General features: G+C 37.6%; 1 protein-coding gene across 1 annotated transcript in view; it reads right to left on the bottom strand.

Annotated features, from left to right (window-relative positions):
* The window catches only part of RAB2A (RAB2A, member RAS oncogene family), a 76,073-nt gene that overhangs the window by 33,295 nt on the left and 16,282 nt on the right, over positions 1-26,496 (bottom strand). The window contains exon 5 of the mRNA XM_004697579.3: positions 24,051-24,162. Within this exon, the coding sequence (XP_004697636.1) occupies positions 24,051-24,162 (112 nt within the window). The remainder of the gene's footprint in view (positions 1-24,050; positions 24,163-26,496) is intronic.

The following is a 26,496-nucleotide window of genomic DNA, read 5'->3' as shown; positions in this document are numbered from 1 at the left end:
CTGAATTTTGAGAACATCTTAAGAACAGAGTTGATGCATGGAACACTAACAACAAGAAGCCTGAGCAGCTGTGATGAGAGGACATCAGGAACATCATTTATGAAGAAAGCAAAAGGTCATTGAACAGAACAGACCAAAATGTGTGTCAAAAGAGATTCTGAAACTTGCTCTTAATCGTAGAGTACCTAAAGCAAATAGAAGGGTGAAATCAAATAACTGAGTAGAGAATCTTAAGGGGCAGCTGGAGATGAGAAGGCCAACTATTATAATGAAATGTGTAAAAGACCTAGAATTAGAAACCAAAAAGGAAGAACACACTCAGCAAATCTTAAATTGAAAGAACTAAAATAAATAAATAAATAACAATCAAGCCTTGACTTGTAATATTGAAAGATTCTATGGGCAAAATATTGAATGATGTAGGAAGCATCAAAAGAAGATGGAAAGAATACAGAATCCATGTATCAATAATAACTAGTCAACAGTCCATCATTTTAGGAGGTAGCATATGAGCAAGAACCAATGATGCTGAAAGAAGTTTACGTGGCACTGAAAGGACAAGATAAAAGCAAGGTGCTAGGAACTGATGGAATACTCAATAAAATGTCTCAGAAAGCTTAAGAAGCACTAGAATCACTCATTCTTCTATGCCAGAAAATTTGGAAGACAGTTCCTTGGCCAAATGACTGGAAGAAATTCATATGAGTACCCATTACAAAGAATGGTGGCCCAACAGAATGCTTAAACTATACAACAATTATCACTGCTATTACGTGCCAGTAAATTGTGCTGAAAACCATTCAACAATGCAGCAGTACATTGACAGAGAGCTTCATGCTTCATTCAGAAGAGGATATGGTACATTGCTGATGGCAGATGGATCTTGGCTGAAAACAGAGAATACTAGAAAGGTATATACTTGTGTTGTATTGACAATGAAAAGGCATTCAACTATATGGATCATATTAAACTATGGATAACCTTGAAAAGAATGAGAATTCCAGAACACTTTTCTATGCTCCTGAGGAACTTATACATGGATCAAGAGGCAGTTGTGCAAACAGAACTATCAGGAAAGGTATGCAAGAGGGTTATATCCTTTTACCATACTTGTTCAAAGTGTATTCTGAACACATCATCAGAACTGTGAGGATGGCTCAGGACCAAGCTGTGTTTTATTCTGTTGTACGTAGGGTCGCTGTGAGTCAGAATCAACTCAATGGTACCTAACAACAACCCATAAAAAACACAGTGCCTTAGTGGTTACAAGTTGGGCTGCGAATCATAGACCAACAGTTTGAAACTGCTAGCCTTTCAAGGAAAGATAGATGAGGCATTAACTCCATTAAAGATTTGTCGTCTAAGAAACTGACCTAGCCAGTTCTACTCCAACCTGCAGGATAAAGATGACGTGGAATTGATTTAATAGTCCTGAGTTTTGAGTATATGAAACAGTAGTATCTTTTACCCAGGCCTTTCTAACTCCAAACTTCTTGTCTCTCTTGTTTATTAGTATAATTTAATCTTCAGCTACTTATGAGAAATACTATTAGTCCTATGCTTTATAAAAATCTCAACATTAATTTAATGGTACGCAAATGCTAACCACATAAAATTTGGCACAGAGGGACCTGTCATGTATCATTTTGATAGATGACCACGAGATTCATGAGAGAGTCACAATTAAAGAATAATTAAAAACTAATTTTAAAAATCACCATCTTCATAGTCCATATGCTCACATTAATACTATACAATATTATTGAAGCTTTTTAATGCCTAATTTTAATTTTTAAAGTTACCCTGGTGGTGCCAAAGAATGGGTTAAATTTAATCAGTTTAAGTTAACAACTTTTCTGTACTTGGCTATTATTATAACTAAAAATTTCAAATTAATATAGTTAACTATTCATATGCAGAAAAGAAATCATGCAGAAGAGATCATGTGTACCTTTTACTTGGTTCCCCAAATGGTGCTATCTTAGAAAACAATTGCATCACAACTAAAATATCGATATTGGTACAGTAAGGATACAAAACATTTCAATGATCACAAAGATCTTTAAGTTGTCATGATACATTTATCCCACTTCCTACCACACTTTCCTTAACCCTGAAAACCACTAATCTATTCTTTATTTCCATACTTTTACCTAACTTAGTAAAATTCTATTAAAGGACCCATACTATACACAACCTTTTGTAATTCACTTTTATTCATTCAGCATAATTATTGACAGCTTCCTTCAGGATAGCAGCCTGGTGCCATACTGGTTACCTGAAAGGTCGGCAGTTCAAAACCACCAGCCACTCCTAGGGAGAAAGATGAGTTACAATATCAGAAACCCATGGGGGCAGTTCTATCCTGCCCTATCAATTCACTGTGAGTCAAAATCGACTCAATGGCACTGAGTTCAATTTGGCTTGAGTTTCCGCCAGGTTGTTGCATGTATCTTTTTTATTGCTGAATTGTATTCTAAAGTATGATGAAATATTTGTTTAGCCATTACCTATTGAATATCCAGATTGCTTCATGTTTTTTGCTACTATATATATGTTTAGTTGAACATTTGTATGCAGGTTTTTCAATGAACCTAAGTCTTCAATTCTCTGGGATCACTATCAAGAATATAACTGTTGGGTCTTACAATAGTTGTATGCCAAATTATTTCCAGAGTATATTATTTCATATTCGTACCTGCAATGTATGAGCTATCCAATTTTTCTACTTCTTCACCAAATTTGATGGTGTTACTACTTTTAGTTTATCTATTCTAATATTCATGGAGAGTGCTTACATTGAGGTTTTAACAAACATCTTTTAAAGAGGGCACTACATTCAACATAACTATAGTCTGTATAAGAATTTAGACACAGCTTTTAAAAAAAAGAATTTAGATACAGATATACAAACTTCCAGAGGAAAAGATAACACTGTGCAGATAGAAGAAGACACTAGAGTTATTCTGCCACAAGTCAAGAAGTCCAACATTTGCCAACACTCACTAGAAATTAGGAGAGACAAGGAAGGATGCTTCTCCAAAAGACTTCAGAGGGAACATGGCGTTGGAAATGCTTTTGAATTCAAACTGCTAGCCTCTAGAAATATTACTTTGAATTTTTCTAATAATCCTTTTACCTGGATCTACAATACACACACACACACACACATACACACACACACACACACACCAGCCAAGAAGTCAAATGATACCATCATATTGGGAAAATCTACAAAATATCTCTTTAAAGTGCTAAAAATCAAAGATGTCACTTTGAAGGAGAAATAGGCCTGATCCAAGATATGATTATTTTCAAATACCTGACAGCATGCAAAAACTAGACAATGAATAACAAAGATGTAGCAGACAGACACTGGGCCTCTACTCAAGTACTCCCTCAACGCATGAACACTTTGTTTTAATAACCCTGCATTCTGAGATGCTCACCTTCCTGACACTATCGCTGAAGACAAAACAGGTGCATAGGCAAATGTGGTGAAGAAAACTGATGGTGCCCGGCTATCAAAAAAAGATATAGCATCTGGAGTCATAAAGGCTTGAAGATAAACAAGCGGCCATCTAGCTGAGAAACAACAAAGCCCACATGGAAGACGCACACCAGCCTGTGTGATCATGAGGTGTCGATGGAACAAGGTATCAGGCAAAGACCCAGAACAAAAAAATCATATCAATGTGAATGAGGGGGAGTGCACAGTGAAGGCTCAAAGTCCATCTGTGGACAATTGAACATCCCCTCCAGAAAGGTCACAGGGAAGAGACGAGCCAGTCAGGGTGCAGTATAGCACCGATGAAACATACAACTTTCCTCTAGTTCTTTAATGCTTCCTCCCCACCACTATCATGATAATTGAAATGTCTCAACAAAAAAATACAACACATGAGAGGTTCACTTTTTTATGTCACAGCATTTCAAAGACCTGGCCAAGTGATTGGAGGAGATCCATATTTGTACCAATTCTATGGAAAGGTGACCCAACAGAGTTGCGAAAATTACCATTTAAAAAATCATTAATATTTTTAAGTAAAATTCTACTGAAGATAGCTTAAAAATGACTGCAACAGTTCATGGACAGGAAACTACCAGACATTCCAGCTAGACTTAAAAGAGAATGTAGAATGACGATTATCACTGTTGATGTCAGATGGAACTTGGCTGAAAGCAGAGAATATCAGAAAGAAAGATATTCAATGTGTTTCATTGACTATGCATAGCCATTTGACATTTCATACCGCACGTTAGATCGTCTTAAGAAGAATGGAAATTTGAGAACACTTCACTGCACTCATGTGGAACTTGTACGTAAACCAAGAGGCAACTGTTAGAAAAGAATAAGGGTATACTGAAAGTTTTTTAAAAATCAGGAAAAGGCATGTATCAGGGTTGTATCTTCTCACCAAAGTTATTTAATCTGTATGCTGAGAAAATAATCTGATAAAATGGATTATTATAAAGAACATGCACACAACCTTGTTTGTTCAAAGTGGAGAGGACTTGAAGCACATACTGACAGAGAACAAACACTACAGCTTACAGCAAGACTACACCTCAACATGTACAAAGAACGTACTCAAGAGAGACCAGTTCCTAGAAAAGGACATCATGCTTGGAAAAGTAGAGGGGCAGTGAAAAGGAGGAAGACCCCTGTGTTAGAGTTCTCTAGAGAAACAAAACTAGGACACTTATGAACGAACACACACACGCGTGCGGAAGGATATATACAGCACGAAGGAAATATAACAGCTAAGTAGTCCACACAGCAGTATAGAGGGCTCAGTTCAACTCAATTCCACGGAACAGTTAATACACAGAAAGTCCTTCAACTCATGAGGGCTGCTGGGTCCAAGGTCAAGGGAGCAGACACTGAGTCTTCCCTAGGACAATGCAGGCAGTTTGGCCACAGGCAGCAAACAGCAGGGTGGGTCACCAACAGTCAGCAGCTCAGGAGCTTAGTGAAGCTGGCCCAGATGGGATATTGAGCTCAAGCACTCCAAGATGACAGGATCCACCAGTCTCAAGCTCAAGTGATATATATACCAGCAGTGTGTTGAAATAGGTCTCAAAGGAACTTCACGCTCTAGCGACAATATCCGCAGGTTGGCTATCACACAGGTAGTGTAGCTCACAAGTTGAGGCAGAGAAATAGCTAAAGCAGTGGCATGCTGGTCCAATCACCAGAGAGCAAGAGAGGGGGCGGGCCTTACCGAGTTATTAATCTCTTTTCCCTCCAATCAAACTGCAACCTTATATAATCCCACATGCTCCTATTGGCCAGGTTGGCACAAATACACCTGCCTATCACAACACTCAACAAGATGGATTGACAGTGACTGCAAAAATGGGCTGAAACATAAGAAAAATTGTGAGGATAGCTCAGGACAAGGTGTTTCATTCTGCTGTATATTGCTCATTATGAGTTGGAACTAGCTCAATGGTACCTAACAACAACACCGCAACATAAAGAAAATAAAAATCCTCACAACTTTACCAATAAGCAAAACCATGATATATACAGAAAATATTCAAGTTGATTATTTGCATCCATAATCAATGACCAGGGAAGCAACAGTCCAGAAAGCAAATGATGTATTACATTGGGCAAATCTGCATAAAAACCTCTTTAAAGTGTTAAAAAGCAAAGATGTCACTTTAGGACTATGGTGCGCCTGAATGAAGCCGTGGCGTTTTCAACTGCTTCATGTGCATGGGAAATTGGACAATAAGGAAAATCAGAGAAGAATTGATGTTCTTGAATAATGATGCTAGAAAAAAATATTGAATACACCATAAACTGACAAAAGAACTAAGAAAAGGTTTTTGTGAAAAGTACAGCCAGAACGATCCTTGGAAAGGAGATGGCACAATTTCATCTCATGTCTTTTGGTCATGTTATCTGAAGGGTCCAATCCCTGCAGGGCATAGTGATGTAGAGGAACAGGGAAAAAGATTAGCTGGATTGACAAAACAGGTGCAAGATTAGGCTCAAAGACAGCAGCGACTTTGAGGATGGTGCAGGACCAGCCAGTTAAGTCTGAGCCTAACGCAAATGCACTTAATAAAAATGACCCAGGTAGCTACAGATGTTTATAGTTTCAGGTTGTTTCTTGCCCTCCTTGATCCCCTTGTGCAAGCGTCCTTAAACTGTGGCCCACCGAGGACATTTATCTGGCCCGCTGGGTGATTTTGCCCTGTTTGTTTTTTTACTTCAAAATAAGGTATGTGCAGTGTGCACAGAAATTTGTTCACAGTTGTATTTTTTTTTTAAACTATAGTCCAGCCCTCCAACAGGTCTGAGGGACAATGAACTGGCCCTGTTTAAAAAGTTTGAGGACCCCTGCGAGTGAGCTGTTAACATTTGAAATCAAGTCAAGCACCTCGAATCAGTTCTTCAGGCAGTCTGCCATTAGGAAACATGCACTGGTTATTGTTAGGTGCCACTGAGTCAGCTCCACTCCAGAGCGACCCCATGCACAACAGAACTAACACTGCACAGTCCTGTGCCATCCTCACACTCATTTCTATGCCTGCGCCCATTGACACAGTCAGTGTCAATCCATCTTGTTGAGGGCCTTTCTCTTTTTCATTGCCCCTCTGCATTACCAATTATGATGTCCTTCTCCAGGGACTGGTCTCTCCTGACAATATGTTCACAGTACGTAAGACGAAGTCTTGCCATCCTTGCCTATAAGAAACATTCTGGTCTTGCTTCTTCCAATAAAGATTGGTTTGTCATTTTAGTAGTCTATGGTACTTTCAATATTCATCTCCAACACCACAATTCAAATGCATCTATTATTCTTCTCTGGTTTTCCTTATTCAATGTGCAACTTACACAAGCATATGATGCAATGCAGAATACCATGACAGGTTAGGGGTACCTTAGTCCACAAAATAACATCCTTTATCTTCAATACTTTAAAGAGGTCTTGATCGTTTGACTGCTGCTTCCATGAGGACTGGTTATGGATCCACGCAACACAAAATTTTTGAAAACTCCAACGTTTTCTCCATTTTTCATGATGTTAGCTATTGGTCCAATTATGAGGATTTTGGTCTTCCTTACATTGTGATGTAATCCATACTGAAGGCTGCAATCTTTGGTTTTCAAGGGCAAGGGCTTCAATTCCTCCTCACTTCCAGCAAGCAAGGTTGTGTCATCTTTATACTGCAGGTTGTCTATATATGCCTTCCTCCAATCCTGACGCTACTCTTCTTTAAATAATCCACCTTCCATGATGATTTGCTCAACATACAGACTGAACAAGTGTGATGAAAGGATACAACCCTGATGAACACCTTTCCTGATTTTAAACCATGCAGTATTCCTTGTTCTATTTCAACAACTGCCTTTTGATCCATTTACAAGTTCCTCATGAGCACAATGAAGTGTTCTGGAATTCTTCTTCAGGTTATTTATAGTTTATTATAGTCCACACAGACAAATACCTTTGCATAGTCAATGAAAGACAAACATCTTTCTGGTATTCTCTGCTTTCAGCTGAGACATTTGACATCAGCAATGATAGATATCCTTTGTTACATGTCCTTTTCTGAATCGGGCCTGAACTTCTGGCCATTCCCTGTCAATGTATTCCTGCAACCATTGCTGGATGAACTTCAGCAAAATTTTACTTGTGTCCAATATCAATTATATCGTTCTATAGTTTAAACATTCTGTTGGATCAGCTTTCTTTGGAATGGGCACAAATACGGATCTCTTCCAGTCAGTTGGTCAAATAGCTGCCTTACAAATTTCATGGCATAAACGAGTGAGTGCTTCCAATTTTCTTTAACTCTCTGAAAAATTTCAATGGGTATTCCATCGATTCCTGGAGTTTTTGGTTAATGCATTCAGTGCAGTTTGAACTTCTCCCTTCAGCATCACTGGTTTTTGCTTATATGCTACCCTCCTGAAATGTCCAAATGTCAACTAGTTCTTTTTGATAGACTGTGTATTCTTTATATCTTCTTTTGATGCTTCCTGCATCATTCAATATTTTGTCCATAGAATCTTTCAAAAGCACAACTTGAGACTTGAATTTTCCTTGAGTTCTTTCCATTTCAGATATGCTGCGTGTGCTCTTCCCTTTTGGTTTCCTAATTCTAGGTCCTTGCACCTTTTTTTTTTTTTTTTGGAATCTTATCCTTTTATATAGAAAAGGAGATGTAAACTATCTCATACATAGTCTTTTTTTAAATTAAATACTTTTATTGGGGGCTCTAACATCTCTTACCATAATTCATACGTTCACCCATTGTGTCAAGCACATTTGTACATATGTAGCCATCATCATTTTCAAAGCATTTTCTTTCTACTTGAGCCCGTGGTATCAACTCATTTCCCCCACCCTCCCTCCACACATTTAAAATTTGGCTTGGTTTTCTCAGGGTACTCTTTGAAATTTTCTATTTCGTTCCTTGACTTCATCTTTTCATTTGCTTTAGCTACTCTAAGATTAAGATTGAGACTCAAGTTCCAGAGGCTCTCTGATAGGCACTTTGATGTTTTCTTTCCTGTCTTTTTAATGACTTTTTGCTTTCTTCATGAATAATGTTCTTGATGTCCTCACACAGTTCTCCCGTTCTGTCATTAGTGTTCAATGCAGTTATCTGCTCTTGAGTTGTTTCCAAATTTAGATGGAATATACTCAAGATTGTATTTTGGCTCTTGGGAATTAAAAACAAGTTTTTCTTCAGTTTTATCCTGAACTTTTATATGACCAATTAATGCTTTGTTGCACAGTCAACCCAAGGTCTGGTTATATTGAGCTTCTCCATTGTGTCTTGCTACAGATATAGTCAATCTGATTTCTGCATATTGCATCTGGGGAAGTTCATGTGCACAGTCTCCTTTTCTGTTGTTGAAATAAGATATTTGCTATGAATAAGTTGTTGGTTTTGCAAAATTCTCTCCAGCTTCATTTCTATCAACAAGTCCATACTATCCATACTACTTCTTGTTTCCAATGGTTTGTATTCAAATCACCAATAATTACCCATGCATCTTGATTGCATGTTTTTTTTTAAATCATTTTATTAGGGGCTCATACAACTCTTATCACAATCCATACATACATCAATTGTGTAAAGCACATTTGTACATTCATTGCCCTCATCATTCTCAAAACATTTCCTCTCCACTTAAGCCCCTGGCATCAGGTCCTCATTTTTCCTCTCCCTCCCCCCCTTAATAATTTATAAATTATTTTGTCATATCTTGCACTGTCCAATGTCTCCTTTCACCCACTTTTTTGTTGTCCATCCCCCAGGGAGGAGGTTATATGTAGATCCTTGTAATCGGTCCCCCCTTTCCACTCCACCCTCCCAGCATCGCCACTCACTACTGGTCCTGAAGGAATCATATGCCCTGGATTCCCTGTGTTTCCAGTTCCTATCTGTGCCAGTGTACATCCTCTGGTCTAGCCAGATTTGTAAGGTAGAATTGGGATCATGATTGTGTGTGTGTGTGTGTGTGTGTGTGTGTGTGTGTGTGTGTGTGTAAGGGGGGGGGAGCATTTAGGAACTAGAGGAAAGTTGTATGTTTCATTTCCAACTGAAGTCCTTGGTAGAATTCAATTTATTACTAGCTTTTGTGATTGGTGTATAAAGTTGAATTATATTTGTACTGATTGAGTTTCCTTGAGTTGGACAAATATAATCCGATCATGGATAGCATAGCATTATACTTCATGATGGATTTAGCAAGATCCTTTCTGATAATGAACTCCAAACCATTCCTCTTGATATTGTTATTCCCAGCATAGTAAATCATGTTATTTCTGGCACAGTAAATCCCATTATTTTTCTGATTCAAAATTGCCAATACTAGTCCATTTCAGCTCCCTAATGCCTAGGATATTAGCCTTCACATGTTCCATTTTCATTTTTGACCACTTCCAGTATTTCTAAATTCATACTGACACATTTCAAGTTCCAATCATTAGAAGCATTTTGCAGCTGTTTCTCTGTACCTTGAGCTGTACCACATTAGCAAATGAAGATCCCTAAGGCTCCACTCCCACAAGCTTCACCTCGTTCACGTGACCTCGGTCGACTCCTCTCTAAGAAATCATCTCCTTTTCAGTCACCCTTTGAGTGGCTTTGAATCAGAGGGGCCCATCTTCTGGCAATATCTCTCATGTTCTGCTTCTTTGTTTTTGCTCTCAGTTTCTGACAGTGCTTCAAAGCCATGCATAAGGTTTTCAGCAGCTTCTTCCTCCAAATAGGGAGCCAAATCCCTCTTCGTTGTCTGTTCTTCGTCTGGAAGCTCCAATGAAACCTGATCACTCTGGGTGACCCTACTGGTATTTGAAATACCAGGGGCATAGCTTAAAGCATCCCAGCAACACACAAACCACCACAGTACAACAAACTGACAGACAAGTGATGGAAGATGCACGTAATACTTTACAAATAGTCTACGCTGCTCTCTGTTCAAAGGCAGAGACCAGGCTCTTTGTCTCGGAGTGTGGGTTACTGCTGTTCATTTTAAGATTGCCACATCAAGCGAGTGAGAAAGTGAGGTGCAGGTGAGGAGAAACCCAAAGCCTTTACTTGTGTCAATGTGCATTGTTGTAACCGCTAAGCTGGGTTCCAGAGTTCTGATCATTTTGGTTCTGTTTGTTTCTGGCGTTTTTGTGGAGTGGAAATAGAAGCATGCAGCTGCCTACTCCATGTTATTGATCTCATCCTTAAATTGGATAGTGGCTTGTTTTTCATCCTCTTAACAGGGAATTTTCTAAAACAAAAGTTTAAAATATTGATGAAGACTGATTTGTTAATTTTTCCATTTAAGTATTGTTTTGGTAAAAAGTTTGACAAGCCTGAAGATGTTTTTCCCCTATAGTATTTTCCTTAAAAGATTACTAACTTTAATTTAAGTCTATAATCTATTTTTTATGCTAGTAATATTTGTGTTATGTTACCTTTATAAACCATGGGAAACACGTTTCCCATGTGTGCTATCCAATTTATATTAGGAAAAAAATGGTAACTTGTTAACAGGCTACTATCCTCTAGTGAACTGCTGTTGGACTTTTACTTAATGCTTAAAGTCACCTTCATTAGCATTTTGTAGTTTTCAGCATATATAGCTTATATGCCTTCTTTTAAAAATACTTAAAGTATTTTCTTTTTGTGATTATGCCTGGTAATTTATTTATTTTATTGTTGTGTTCATTGCTAGAACACAGATATACAATTCATTTCTGTAAGTTTATCTTGTCTCTTGAAAACTCACTAAATCATCAAGTTCTGTGATTTCAAAAGAGATTTGGTGATTTTCTATGTAGCCACTTATTTATATGTATTCAATTAATTAATAAATGGCATTACTTTCCCAATTATGTTAATATAAACTGTTATTGTTTAGTATTATGTTAATAAAAACTTTGACTACAAAATTTGGAAAGACTGAAGGATGGGCATCTTTTATATCAGGGGTCCTCAAACTTTTGAAACAGGGGGCCAGTTCATTGTCCCTCAGACCTGTTGGAGGACCGGACTATAGTTTTAAAAAAACCATGAACAAATTCCTATGCACACTGCACACATCTTATTTTGAAGTAAAAAATCAAACTGGGCAAAAATACCCGGCGGGCCAGATAAATGTCTTCAGTGGGCTGTACGTGGTCCATGGGCCATAGTTTGAGGATGCCTGTTTTATATGATGTTAAAATACACACACACACACACACACACACACACACACACACCCGATGAACAACCTGGGATTGAACTGCATAAGCACACTTAAACACAGATCGTTTTTCCCCTTTTGCTACTATAATGAAATCCAGTGATTTTTAAGTATTTGTTTAAAATGTTATATGACACTACTTAACATTCTAAAAAGATACTCATAACACTTGAGTTCACCAAAGTAACAACATAAAAAGAAATCATATGAAATTAGGTGCACATAGGTCAAACTTGTGCTGTTCAATGATTAACTATAAATTATATGCAGATTTTCAAATGCACAGGAGGCAGGCACTCAGAACCCTAGTACGTATGCATATACATACACGTACACACACACAGTCTAGGAAAAGTACAGCCAGAATGCTTAGAGGCAAGAATGGCGAATACTTTGTGCATGTTGTCAGTAGAGACTAATCCTTAGAAAAAGACATCATGCTTAGTAAAGCAGAGGGGCATTGAAATAGAGGAAGGCACTCAATAAGATATCTTAGACACAGTGGATACAATAATGGGCTTGAACATTAAGAACGATTGTGAGGATAGTGCAGTACTGGGAAGTGTTTCCTTCTGGTTACACAGGGCCTCTATGAGTCTGAACCAACCTGATGGTACACAACAATTTTTAGTTATTTAGGGCATTGACTTCGTAGGTAATATTGTGCAACTATTAACACTACTGTCTCCCAAATGATTCCTCAACAACAGAAATTCAATGCTTCTTAAGCAAAGATTTCTCTTTTCTCCATCTGTCCTATCCCTATTAAGCATTAATAGGTATTGATCTCTGTAAATTTGCCTATTTCTTATGAATGGGACAATATAAGGAAGGTTTCAGCAAGGACATGGAAAAATTCCAAATATTTGTCCATGAATTTTTTTGAAGCCTTTATACATTATTTATCCTTTTGTAACTGACTTATTTCACTCAGCATGTTTTCATTTGGTAACTGTGTGTTTAACTTTTTGAAGGACTATCAATCTTTTTACCATAGTGACTATCATTCTGAAAATGTCAACTTAGCTGTTATTAGGCATTCTATAAATGTTGATTAGATACTACTGTTTGAGGATATTGAATTTTTCAATATTCTTGCTGAATTTTTGGCCTATTTTCTGAATTGTTAAGGTGTAAGTATTGAAGACTCCAAATATAATTATGGATTTGTCTATTTCTCTTTTCAGTTTTGCTTAATTTTTGCTCCAAATATTTTATAGTTTTGTGTGAGGTACACACATTTACAATTTCTGTGTTTTATTGATGAATGACTCTCTTATTTTATAATGTCCCTTTCTTTCCCATGGAATTTACTTGTTCTGAGATCTACTTAATTTGATATTAATCTAGCCACATTAACTTTCTTTTTACTATGTCAAAACCAGAAGGACTGTTTGTTAGTCTGGGTAGACTAGAGAAACAAATCCATAGAAACTCATATAAACTCATATGTGCATAATTAAGGGGTTTATATACAAGAGCAGCTGGATATTGAGAAAACATGCTAGTCCAGTCCAGATCAGGTCTATAAGTCTGATATTAACCCACATGTCCAATAATAATCTATAAAGTCCTCTTCAGACTCAGGAAACTCATGCAATGATGCTGAAGGCAGTAAGATCACAGGTCAATGGGTGGGAAGTCTTGTAGATCCAGTGGTGCTGTTAAGCATCTCAGTGTTGGCATGGGTCTCCATGTGGCTTCCCCTGGATCCAGGGTTCTGGCTGCATCAGGGTAGGTCCATGGGGCTTCTCCTCAGGGATGTCTCCCAGGGAGTGAGCAGAGGGAGAGAGGAGTCTCCCACCTCCAAGGATGAAATTCCATAATCCTTCAGGTCCCTAAGGCTTGGGAGAAGGCCCTGCCCACACAGAAGCCTCACTGGCTATGACCCAATTGACTACTAGACGACCCCACCCCTTCACTCTTAATCATCTTAAGTCCCAAACTGACACCAGATTATGTAACCACCACAAACAGGTTTGAAGACCTGGCTTTTTCTTGGTTATTTTGCTGTGTAATGTGCTCCTACCCCAGGCATATGAGGGGTTTGCAGATTAAAGGACCTAAAAGGCAATGACTTTTTTCCACAACTTGTTTGTAGTCACTGGATATTGTTCTTATGTGAAAAAGATGAAATATGTACTACCAAATTGTCTTTTGACTGGAGTATTTAGATGATTTATATTTAATATATTGTGTTAATTCTACCATTTTATTTTGTTGTATTTTCTGCCTGTTATCATTGTCTTTTTCCTGCCACCCTGTTAAAGATGCTTGACAATTCCATATTGACTTATCTATAACATAAAAAAATTTTATTGGCATATAATTCACAGGTCATACAATTCAATAGTACAATCATATTACAAAGAGTTGTTCCACCATCACCCAAATCAGTTTCGGGACATTTTCTTTTTTCTTGTACTCCTAGTACAACATTTTAAAGTACATCTCTTTGTGTAGTTTTCAGAGTACTTACTTCAGGTATTGAATTAAGTATAAGTATCTCATCAAAGCCTATTACTATAGGACTTTACCTAACAAGTGAAGGGTGGAAAGCTTATCTTCCTTTGCCTTCTCTGGTTCATACTGTTCATATTCAACTTTTTAGTTGTAGATTCCACATTGCAAACCCATCTAATTGATACTATTTATACATTCAAAACAATGCTGGTGGTACTTTTGTGTACATGAGCATAGCAGTGAAACAGTTGTCCGACACATACATTCTCAACTGAGGTTCAAGTAAACAAGAAAACAAGCAGTTATATTACAAACAAATGGACATTTGTTGGTCTATTTAGTATTACATGTTTCATACTTCCGTGTTTTTTTGGACAGATCTTCAAACAGGTTCATTCCAGTTTTCACCTTTTGCCGAGAATTTGCTTTTCTAATCCAAATATACAGAATCAGAATATACAGCTTAACAATATTCTCAGGGATACAGAAGAATCACTTAGAGATGATGTTAAAATGTACATTCTGATTAAGTGTATCTGGATGAATAGGCAAATTCTCAGCAGGTAGTAAAAACCAGAAGGAACTGGTTTGAAGTCCTGGCCTTTTCTTGGTTATTTTTCTGTTTAAAGTACTGCTACTCCAAGTATATGAGGGGGCTTCAAAAAGTTTGTAGATAAAATAGAATTAAAAGACAATGGAATTTTTCCACAATCTGTTTGCAGCTTCCTCATACTGTAGTTTTGAAGTACTATTCCTTTGTAAAACAGAAAGAAGTATTTCTTGGAACAGTAGTTTTGTATTGTGGCAACTTTCATATAATTATTGTAAATAATGAAAATCAAAAATTTAGAAGTTGCGAAAGGAGGAAAATGTTGGTGTAGCTGGGAATCTCTGTAGTTTTGTAATAAGCTCTCTCCCATAGGGTATAGATCACATCATGATGTTTCCTTGAGGGTGGGGCCTATTTGATATCTATAAGAGAGAAGCTGTAGGGAAAACTTGCCTTCTCTCTCTCCTATCTGCTATCCTGGATCCTGCTTCTGGTCTTTTGGGAAATGTGTGGGCAGCCTGCAACATTGCCTGCCAATCCTGGCAGCTATCAGCAGCCTGCTATAAAATCTGATCTGCCATTCTGTCTCTGCTCCTCTGGGCTCTGATCTTCCAACTTCCTGGCTTCCCAGGCCCAGGCAGCAACACAAGCCAGGAAACACTTCCAATATCTGACAACCAAACTGGACTTAACCGCTATTACATTTGTGGGAGCCATTGTTTCTTGACATAAACTTCTCTCTTTATATACATTTCTTTAACAGTACCATATTTCCATCTGTGTCTACTGAATCTAAGAAAAGCTCACCATCTGAAAGATGGTAATTCCTTTCATAATTTTAAATGTCTCACTACTGAACAAGACTCATTAGATAGCCTGGCTCCATTTTCATTTGTGCATTCACAATTGCTACTGAGACTGACACATGTGGAATGGGGGCCAGTCTTGTACAAAAAGCTAAGTTGAAACCATTAGAACAAACAACCTCTGCCTGAGAAAATAGAAGACCCAAAGTAATACAACATTCCTGGAGAAGTTGCAGAGATTAATGCCACCATCTGGGCTTACAGAATGGTGCTGATTCCTACCACATCCCCTTTTAATTCACCTATTTGGTCTTAGAGGGGCAGGGCTATTAGGTAGAACTTAGACAAGATGGATTGACATATTGGCTGTATCGATTAGGTTCACACATAAAACAACTGTGAGGGACGGTGTAGGACCAGGCAGTGTTTTGTTGTCATTGATAGGGTCACTTTGAGTCAGAATCCACTGGACAGCAACTAAGAACAACAACATCTATATAAAAAATGGATGGATCTTATAAGAATTACAGTGCATTATCCTAAATTTAGCCAAGTAGTGACTTCAATTGCAACTGCAGATCCAGATGTGGTTTCACTACTTCAGTAAATTAGTACTTTTCTTGGCAGTTGGTATGCAGCTATAGCTCTGGCCAATACCTTTTCTCAATTTTGGTTTTGAAATGCCTGTAGCTAGCAGGGACAACAATACATATTTATGACTCACCTTCAGTATTATATCAACTCTCCTTGATTGCCTTGCCTTTCTTTACCACAAAATGTCAGTGTTCCATTACATTGATGATATTATTCTGACAAGATGTAGTAAGGAAGAAGTATCAGCAACTCTAGACTTATTGGTAAAACATTTGCGACAGAGTGGGAAATTAACGGAACAAAAATTCGGGTGCCTTTCACCTCAGTGAAATTTTGGGGGTCCAGTGGCGTGGGGTATGTTGAGATACTCCTACAAAGTGAAGTGTGAGTTATTGCATCTGGCCCCTCCCTAACTAAGATGGCAGGACAATGCCTACTGGACCTCTTTGGATTTTGGAGACAACATATCCTTATTCAGGTGTGTTAGAGATGTAGTTTGGAGGCTTTGGCTGATTTCTATTGGAGAACCACAACACAAACGCTGAAGATTTTAGAGCAAAGCTCTGCCATCCTCTGAAAACAACTATTCTCTTTTTGAGAAACAACTTTTAGTTTGTTTCTGGGCCTTTGTGGATACATTAAACCTCACCTTGGGCCATAAAGTTACCATGCTACCTATCATGAATTGGGCATTTTCTGTTCCATAGAGTAATACAGCAGCACTCTTCCCTCACTGAATGTAAGTGGTATCCATGAGATTGAGCTGGAGCAAGACCTGAAGGTACAAGCAAGCTGCAGAAAGAAGTGGCCTAAATGCTACTCCTGTCATAGTACTGTACTCCCAACCTACTCTATGAACTCATAGGGAATTTCTTAAGAAAGTCTTAGGAATTTTCTTATGACAAGAAATACAACTTTCCTCTAGTTCCTAAATGTTTCCTCCCCGCTCCCACTACCATGACTTGAATTCGATCTAGCAAGTCTGGCTAGACCAGAGGAGGTACACTGGTACAGATAGGAACTGAAAACAGGGAATCCAGGACGGATGAGCACTATAGGACCAGTGGTGTGAGTGGCAAAACATGGAGGGTAAAGGGAGAATGGGTAGGAAAGAGGGAACCGATTACATGGAACTGTGTGTGACCTTCTCCCTGGGGGACAGACAACTGAATAGTGGGTGAAGGGAGACGTCGGACAGGGCAAGATATGACAAAATACCCATTTATAAACTATCAAGGGCTGATGAGGGAGGGGGGAGTGGGGAGGGAGGGGAAAAATGAGGACCTAATGTCGGGGGTTTAAGTGGAGAGAAAATGTTTTGAGAATGATGTACAAATGCGCTTTACACAATTGATGTGTGTATGGATTGGGATAACAGTTGTATGAGCCCCTAATAAAATGTTAAAAAAAAATAAAATAAAATGTTCATACTGTCAAAAAGAAAAAAGAAAACTTATGCCTGGTTTACTAATGGTATAATCTGCAGGTTATCACTCAAAAGTGGATACCAGCAGTAGAGCTCCTTTCTGGATGTCCCTGAATGACAGTAGCAAAGAGAAATCTTCCTAATGGGCAGAACTTTAAATAGTACCTCAGGCTGCACGTTTTGTTTGGAAGGAGAAACTGACAAATGTACTGATTCATGGGCTGTGGCCAATGGTTTCGCTAAATGGTCAAGGACTTGGAAGGAACATGAATTGAAAATTGGTAATAAGGATATGTGGAAGAGGTATTTGGTTAGACATCTCATGGGAATGCTAACCAAAAGGTTATTACTGCAGAAGAGGACTTTAACAATCAAATGGATTGAAAGACACAATGTGTGGAAACCAGCATTCACTTTCCCCAGCCAATCCTGTCACTGGCCAGTCGACCCATAAACAAAGTGACTATGATGGCAGAAATGGACAGAAATGGACGTTATATATGGGTTCAGCAATCTCTTTCATTCACCAAGGCCAAGTTGGCTACTGTCCCTGCTGAATATCTAGTCTGCCAGCAGCTGTAATAAACATTGAGTTTGAGATATTAGGCCAGTCCTTGGAGAAATCAACTAGCAACTTGATGGTGGCAGGCTGATTACATAAGACCATTTCTATCATGGAAAAGGGCAGCATTTTGTTCTTATTGGAATAGACACCTCTGGATTGAATTTGCCTTCCCTTCATTCAATGGTTCTGCCAAAAGCAACATTTGTCAAATCTAAAGATACAAGTACAGCATTAGCTAGGCTGGCAATTCCTTGCAGCACTGAGACAATGTTCTCCAGGGGGGTGGTATGTGCTCTAAACCTATGTCCAATACATGATGTTGTTTCTCCAACAGCCTGGATGCCTGGGTCCTGAAACCAAGGGATGCAGATAGGAGTGGCAACATAGTAACCTGCTTGTAGACAGTTTTTACTTCCTGTTCCTGTAATTTTGTACTCTTCAGGTCTGGAAGTCATAGTTTGAAATGGAGGAATACTCCCACCTGGAGAGACAACAATGATTCCACCGAACTGGCAATTAAGAATGCTTTCTGAACATTTTTGGATTCCTGACTCTGGATTAACAGGCAATGAAGGGTTTTACTGTCCTGAGTGGTATAATTAATCCTGATGACCAAGGGGAAATTGGATTAGGAGGTAAAGTGGAGTATGTCTGGAATCCAACAGATTTCTTTGGTCATCTTTTAGTCCTACTATGCCCTCTGATTAAAGTAAATGATAAGCTATAGCCACCTAATTCTGGTATGACTACTAATGATCTGGGTCACCACATTAGGCAACAAACTACGACCAGTTGAGGACAAGGGAATAAAGGATGAGTGGCAGAAATGGTAATTCTAAATATCAGCTACACCATGTGATTAGGTACAGGCACAAGGACTGTAATTGTTATTAGTATCTCTTCTTTGGATTTTTGCATTAAATATTTTTGTCTTGTTCTTATACAGAATGTAAGATGTAAATGGTGTTTGTTTTCATTTATACAGTACACGCGATGTATATTACATCATGTCAGTTTAAAGAAGTGTACAGGTGTCAAGATGATGAGGGGTGGAACATGGTAGTCAGGTTTTATGTCAACCTGGCCTGGCTGGGAATCTCCTTGGGTTGATGGTGAGTGCCTACCCCACCCCACACCTCCACCCTGAAGGTGCAGGTCACAGCCTGATAATGTCTCCTTAGGGGTGTATTCTATCTCTATAAAAGAGTTGATGCAGAGAAGTGGCCCGTCCTTTCCCCTTCCTATTGGCATGAATATTGCACCTGGTCTCTTGGGACCTTTGGTGGTGGTCCATGACAGCATCTGCCAGGAGCTATCATCAGAATGTAATAACATATGACCTGCTGACCCATCTTTGCTTGCACTGACCTCTGATCTTTCAATTTCCTGGATCCATCAGCCACATGTATCAGGAAAAATCTTCAGCATAATATCCAACAACCAAACTAGACCTAACTGCTTCTACACCCATGTGAGCCATTTTTCTTGATATAAGCATCTCTCCTCATATTCAAGAGGTTACCCCGCCCCCAAAAAAGGAAAGGAGCTCTGCTTGGTAGAGCTTTCATAGTATGCATTTTTCTCACTAGGTGAGCAAGAATAGAATCACAATTTGACAAATGTATTAAGTGTAATGGAGAGTACTTTGAAGGTGATAAGGTTTTGTAAAAAAAACAAAATTAAATACATAGCTTTGAGAGAAAAGATTCCGGGTTTTGGGGGGATACCCCCTTGTACATACAAATGACAACTGGTTTACGTTCTCTAAAGAATCCAGTGTAACTCAAATTTCCATTTTATTTTTACTTAAAACTTATTTAATTCCATAATTTGCATTCTGTGTTCTGATATTCTAATATTCCTTCTTTTATTATTTTCTGTTAAATAACATTCTTTAATAATTCTTTCACAATAAGTTCATTATTCACAAATATTGTTTTCTTTCATCTGAGACTTCTTGGGTTTGGTTTTATTTCTAAAAAAAAAAACAAAAAAAAAAACCCTTTGCTCATACATGATTCTTTTAGTTTGTGAAAAAATCTTATAAACGTTCTTTCTGGCTTCTACCTAAAAAATATGCTCCTATTCAAAGGATCTTCCCACTACACAAAAGGTCTGATGTTTGTTTCTTTCAAACCCTTTTCCTTATAATTAACTCTCATACGTTTGATTATGATTTATCATGGTGTGGATTTCTTGGGTTTATCTTTTTGTGGGTTCATTTGGCTTTTCTAATCTATTTTTTGGCCTAATTTGGTATTCTTTCAGTTACTATTTCTTCAAATACTATTTCAATACCACCTATTTCTCCTTTCCTTTTAAAATTCTGATGACACAAAGGATACATTTTTTTGTTACAGTTCCAAAGGCTCCTGAGGTGCTGTTCACCCCACCCCTCCTCTGCCAACCATTTTCTTTCTGCATATCAGAGTGGATAGTTTCTATGGTTCCTATTATCTAGTTTACTAATTCTTTCCTCTGCTGTCTCCATTTTGTTGATAAGCTCACTCATGGAGTTTCTTTTTTTCTTTTTTAATTTCAAATTTGAAATTCAAGTTCTCTTTTCTAGCTGAGTGCTAAGAAGTCTTTTAATTTGTTTCGTCTCCACAACTCTGCATTAATTTTTTTTCTGATGGTTACTTTAAAATCTGTCAGATAATTTAACATCTCAGTCATTTCACTGTTGACACCTATTGAGTATCTCATCATTAAATGTATGAAATTTAATATTTTCTGGTTATTTTCTTTAGACTTCTGGCTATCTTAGACAGCATAAGACCGGACCTCTTTAAACCTCTGCTTTAGATATTATGTGAACTGTGATGGTTAGATATTATGTGAACTCCACATTCCTGGGCAAGGTAGGGGTGAGGTCCAACCTATCAATTGGGTTGTAGCTCCAACTGTGTAAGCCTCACGTGAGAGCCTTTTTGTGTAAGAGTGACAGACACTGAGATCTTCCTGCTTTCTCTCTGCTCTTCTGCTGTCCTGCTTGCAGGGACTCTGCCCACCTCCATATGGGCTGTCAACCTAGAGTGTTATCGCAGCCCTGCCGCATTTCCACCAATTTTGGATTCACATGACTTTGTACACACTGGGCCTATAACCTTCCTTGCAGCTATGAGTCTGAAGAGGGTCCTGGCTTGTACTGACTTAACGGTTGGGATGCCTTCTTGATGTAAGATTCTTCATATAAAACAGAGTACTTTCTTATGAGTCCCACTGGATTCGTTTCTCTAGACAATCCAGCCTAACACAATACCATTCCAATAAGAAAAGTGTGGTTGTTGAGGGGGAAGATGAGGTATTTCATTACTGCAGGTAGGTGTACAAGATTAGGTTCCTCATTTGGCATCTGTTGACACCTGACTTGGGGGACCTTCATTACTACTTAGTGGGGGTAGGAAAACCTTGTTATTGACTTCCAATAGTGGAAGTATGTTCCTTCTTGGCTTTTGTAGATGTGGATGGTAGTGTGTCAGTTTTTTCTGCAATGTTTGGTTACCATAGTGTACATATTGTCTAACAGCTTTCTGTACTGTGAAGTTGCCCCCTTTCTGGTTCTTTGGCTTAAGTCAGAAGGCTTTTGATTTTTATGCTTCTAACACGAGTGTGCCAGGTTCTTAAATATCCAGCCTGGGATATAAGAGGGAAAAGGAAATCCAGGGTACTCACTGCTGTGTCATATCTAAGGTTCCCAGGTTACTAGTCTCCTCTCCACATGTTAAGAGTCTTATGTTTGTTTTATATGTAATATTCTGTGTTTAGTTGTATTTAGTGGGATGAATAGAGAAAATTACACCTCGTCCTTGGTTATTACCATTATTTTAATATTCATTTAATATTATTCAGTTCCAAAGCCATTTAAGAGAGCCAAGTTTCATTTCAGCCTCCTTCTCCACAGTCTTAAAATAGTTTATCACTAAATAAATTTAGCTTTTAGGTATATCTAGGAGGGTAGGTATCGTATTATGTAATGCCAGTCGGTGAATACTTAAAAATAAAATCATGCCAAAATATTTCTTAAAATACTTTGTTTCTGGGAAGAAATTACACTGCTTAGTAAAATGCTCTCATACAAATACGGGGAATTCCTGCAAGATCAAATTTTATATTAATTCCATTAATCACAGATACAGATCTCTTCTAATACATGTTACCAAAGCATTAATGGAAGTCTGGTATTTCATTTAGATGGTTAGCCAAAAGACATAGTAGTTTGCTACTTATGCAAACATTGATACTGGTGCTTGTTTAAGGAATCTTGATGGCATTGTTGAGTAAACACTGGACTGCTAAGTGCTAGATTAGTGGTTCACACTCACTAGCTGCTCCTCTGGAGAAAGATGAGGCTATCTGCTCCTATAATGATTTACCCTATAGAGGATTGCTATGAGCTGAAATCCACTTGATGGAAATGGGTTTGGTTTTTGGTTGGTACTTGTTAAGAAGAACTAACATAAAAGCATTAGAAGGTACACTTGTGGCATCAAAACTAGAAATCTAAAATTGTTTTAAAGTAATTAATCCTTGTCTTCTGATCTCATAGTGTTATCCTTCATTAAATTGTGTTTTTGGTTTTAAAATATACAGTGTGAAAAGCAACCAAAAAATATACAGTCAATAAGGTTATGTTTCAGATGTGTGGGAAGGCCTCCCCAACAAAATATTAGCAATGACTGTTTCTAATATAATACAAAGTTCAGCAAAATGACAGATTTCTTTTTACAGTTTGCTGTATAAAGTGAACTGTTACTCTAATATTTTACCAAGCTTTAATTATTGGCTACAACACATAAAAAACATTAGCTGGTCCCTGTATAAAATGTATAAGGAATAATTATCGATCACCTAATCAAGTCTAACAGTGACTAGCTGCCTGGAATTGTGATCCAATGTGTGTCAGAGCCGAACTGTGTGTTCTATTAGGTTTTGAATGGTTGGATTTTTGTAAGTAGATCACTAGGCCTTTCTTCTGAGGTGCTTCTGGGTGGATCTCAGCCAAATGTGTTAACCAAGGACTTCATCCAATATAGATGTGGTATGACAACTGATCCAAGAATTACTCAGTGAAAATATCAATGCTGTTGAGTTATTGTAATCAACTAAATGTAAGGGGTATTTACAAGGGGTCAAAGTATCACTCTTAAGAAGAATTAGTAACTGCTTCCTTATTTCTAAGGCACAGTGCTAGCTACTGCCTGAATTCTATCCTTTGCCATACTTACAACAATGGTATTCTTCAATTATTAAAAGCCCCTTTTGCAGTTGCTCTTTTTACCCAGAAAATGGAGACCATACATTATTTTGGCAAAATCATTATTTTCATAGCCTAATTTCCTCTTTTTTAAATACATAGTGATAAATTTTCCTTAGTGGTATACAGAGGATTAACAGTCTTATCATTTATGCATAGGACATAACCAGCAAACCCAAACACAGATATCAGTTTGTACAGAAAAATTCTAATAGTTCAGGTCAATCAATGGAATTAATGGTGTTAATGCCATCTTTCATTGATTAAAAAAGTCAGAATTTCTGTGCTTTGTAAAGCCTTACATAGCAAAAAAAATGTCTTTTTCCATTTAAACATTAGTATATAAAATAGCTACAAATGTTTCTTGTCTTGAACTATTTCTAAATTTCATCAGTGTTGGAAGAATCCCCCCTGCAATAAAACAAAAGCTAATTTGGGGAAAATATACATAAAGATGTGTCTAAGCAATTAGAGACGAGAATATAAGTTTTTAGTCTGATATAAAATGACTGGAATAAGACTTTTCAAAGGAAAGAAATGCAGGTTATCTTCTATTTATTCAAAAACATGAGTTTATGGATGAAATTGCAATACATAAAAGTGAAGATATATAAAAAATTCTTATGAAGTAAAAATGTAATTAACATTTAAAAGGACCTCTCTTACTTACCTCTTCCACATTGGAAGCAGTCTTAGCAGAAGTTTCCATGAAGATAAGCCCATGTTCACGTGCAAACGCTTCACCTTCTTCTTTTTTTACTTCTCTTCTAGATTCTAAATCACTAAATAATGAGGGGAAAAGTCACTGTATTAACCAATATGATACAATTAGAGGTACCTGTGAAAATGAGCACCATTAGATTTACGGTTGTACTGACCATTCAATCAATTCTTGAAAAGTTATCATGGTGAAACATATAAAAGAAAAATATTTGCCATTTCAACTATTTTTACATGTATGATTCAGTGACATTATTTCTGTTCATGTTATACAATAATCACCACGATCTAGTTCCAAACTTCCAATTACTTTTTTTGTTTGGTTTGTTTTTCCAATTACTTTTTAACATATAACTAATTGCATGATTCTGAATACTGAGGCATACAGTATTTATAGCACATAACCTTTAAAAGAATTAACAACCCAGCAGAAAAAGGATTCTGTACTCTGGTTCTATATTCGAAGTAAGAGAATCTTGAAGGGAGGATCTAGTACAACATCCCTTGTTGCCTTTGAGTATACTAGATTCTTAGAGAAGTGAACCACTTAAAATAATAATTTATATAAAAGAAAGCAAGACTTGTCTCTTCATCTTTCTGCTAGAATAACTAAGTTTCTATGAATGCTATTAAAGAATAAATTAAAAAGTAGAGTTAAAAAAAATAAGTTCACAGAAGTGCAAGCTGGGGTTCTGGTTCTAAATATAGTGGGAATGGGAGTTTTCCCTAGCCCAGTAGGCACGACTGGGAGTCCAGGGGAGGAGTAAGCTCAGACAAAATATGGCCACTGTGGTAGGAGAAGGGGTATCACTACTAGACAGAAACAGAATGTGTTATAATATACAATATATTGTATTACAAGGGGGTATAAAAAACATCGGAATTTTTTTCAAAGCTATGTATTTAATTTTTTTTACAAAACAACCTTCTGACCTTCAAGGTACTCTCCATTACACTTAATATATCTGTCAAACCTGCAATTCCATTCTTAGAAACATTTTTCAAACTCATCTGTTTGGATGGCTACACCGTCAAATTGCTGTCCTTTCATGTCCCTCTTCATTTGTGGAAACAAAAAGAAGTTGCCCAGAGTGAGGTCAGATGAGTAAGGTGTGTGGGACAAAAGAGGCATGATGTTTTTGCCAAAAACTGGCACAGAGATGGTTGCGTGAGCTGGTGCATTGTCATGGTGGCAAAACCAGTTCCCCTTTGCCACAAATCAGGCCTTTTTTGCCACATACTGTTACACAATCTTTTCAGAACCTCTAAATATAAAGCTAGATTAACAGTCTGACCTGGTGGAACAAACTCCAAATGCATTATCCCCCTCACATCAAAAAACAAAGACAAAAAAGAGCATTGCCTTGGTTTTTTATTTTGCTTGATGAACTTTTTGTGGGCGAGATGACAATGGCATCTTCCACTGGCCTGACTGATGTTTGCTTTAGGGGTCATAAGAATAGCACTCTTCTTGTCACCAGTAATGACCTTGGGGAAAAAAGTCTGGGTTGCTTTAGAGCTGTTCTTTCAGAGCACGGCATGTTTCCATCAATGCTCTTTTTCCTGGTCAGTGAGAACCCGAGGCACAAATTTTGCAGCGACTCTTCTCATTCCCAAATCTCCCATTAAAATTTGCTGCACCGAGCTGCAAGATAGTCCAGATAGCTTCCTAATCTCTTCACTGGTCTGTCGTCAGTCTTTAAGCACAAGTGCATGAATTTTGTCCACATTTTCGTCAACTCAGGAAATTAATGGATGTCCAAAACGAGGTTTGTCATCAGTTGACATTTCACTTTTTTTGAAACAAGAAAACCACTTGTACACTTGAGTTTTTCCCTTAGTGCTGTCCTTAACATCACGAGTTTCTGTGGCATTTTTCCTGAGCAGGCAACAAAATTTCACAGCAGCATACTATTCTCTTAAATTGTCCATCACAAAAAAAAAATGAGGTTTGAACAAAAGTGCTTTTACAAAAAAATTCAGAGAGAACCTTCCCAGGCATGCCACTGGGTGCACTAACTCAGTTGCTAAGCAAGTTGCTCAATAATGGCCTACTGGGAAAAATCCATACTATTAAAGTATCGCATACTACTTAAGTAATGCATAATTACTAAAATGCTAAGCAGAGCTTTTTCTAGGTTTTTTTTTGGGGGGGGTATCCCCTCATATAATTATCAGACATTTTCAGTCAGTATAGTTTCTATAAATTTGGAAATTTTGTGAGTGATTCTGATGACGATTTTATAGTCATCACCATTATACTTTAAAATATGAAGGGCCTTCAAAATGTTCACGGGAAAATTCCATTAGATTTTAATTCCATTTTTCCACAAACTCTTTAAAGTCCCTTCATATTGCACACTTTATAAAAATGCCACCTCTGCATTTAGTTGTGA

This window comes from Echinops telfairi, unplaced genomic scaffold (genome assembly GCF_000313985.2).
Source record: "Echinops telfairi isolate 266 unplaced genomic scaffold, ASM31398v2 ScPeMD7_1;HRSCAF=3_0, whole genome shotgun sequence".
Classification (NCBI taxonomy): Eukaryota; Metazoa; Chordata; class Mammalia; order Afrosoricida; family Tenrecidae; genus Echinops; species Echinops telfairi.
The sequence above is the reverse complement of the archived record's forward strand: the minus strand, read 5'-3'. Positions and strand labels throughout refer to the sequence as shown.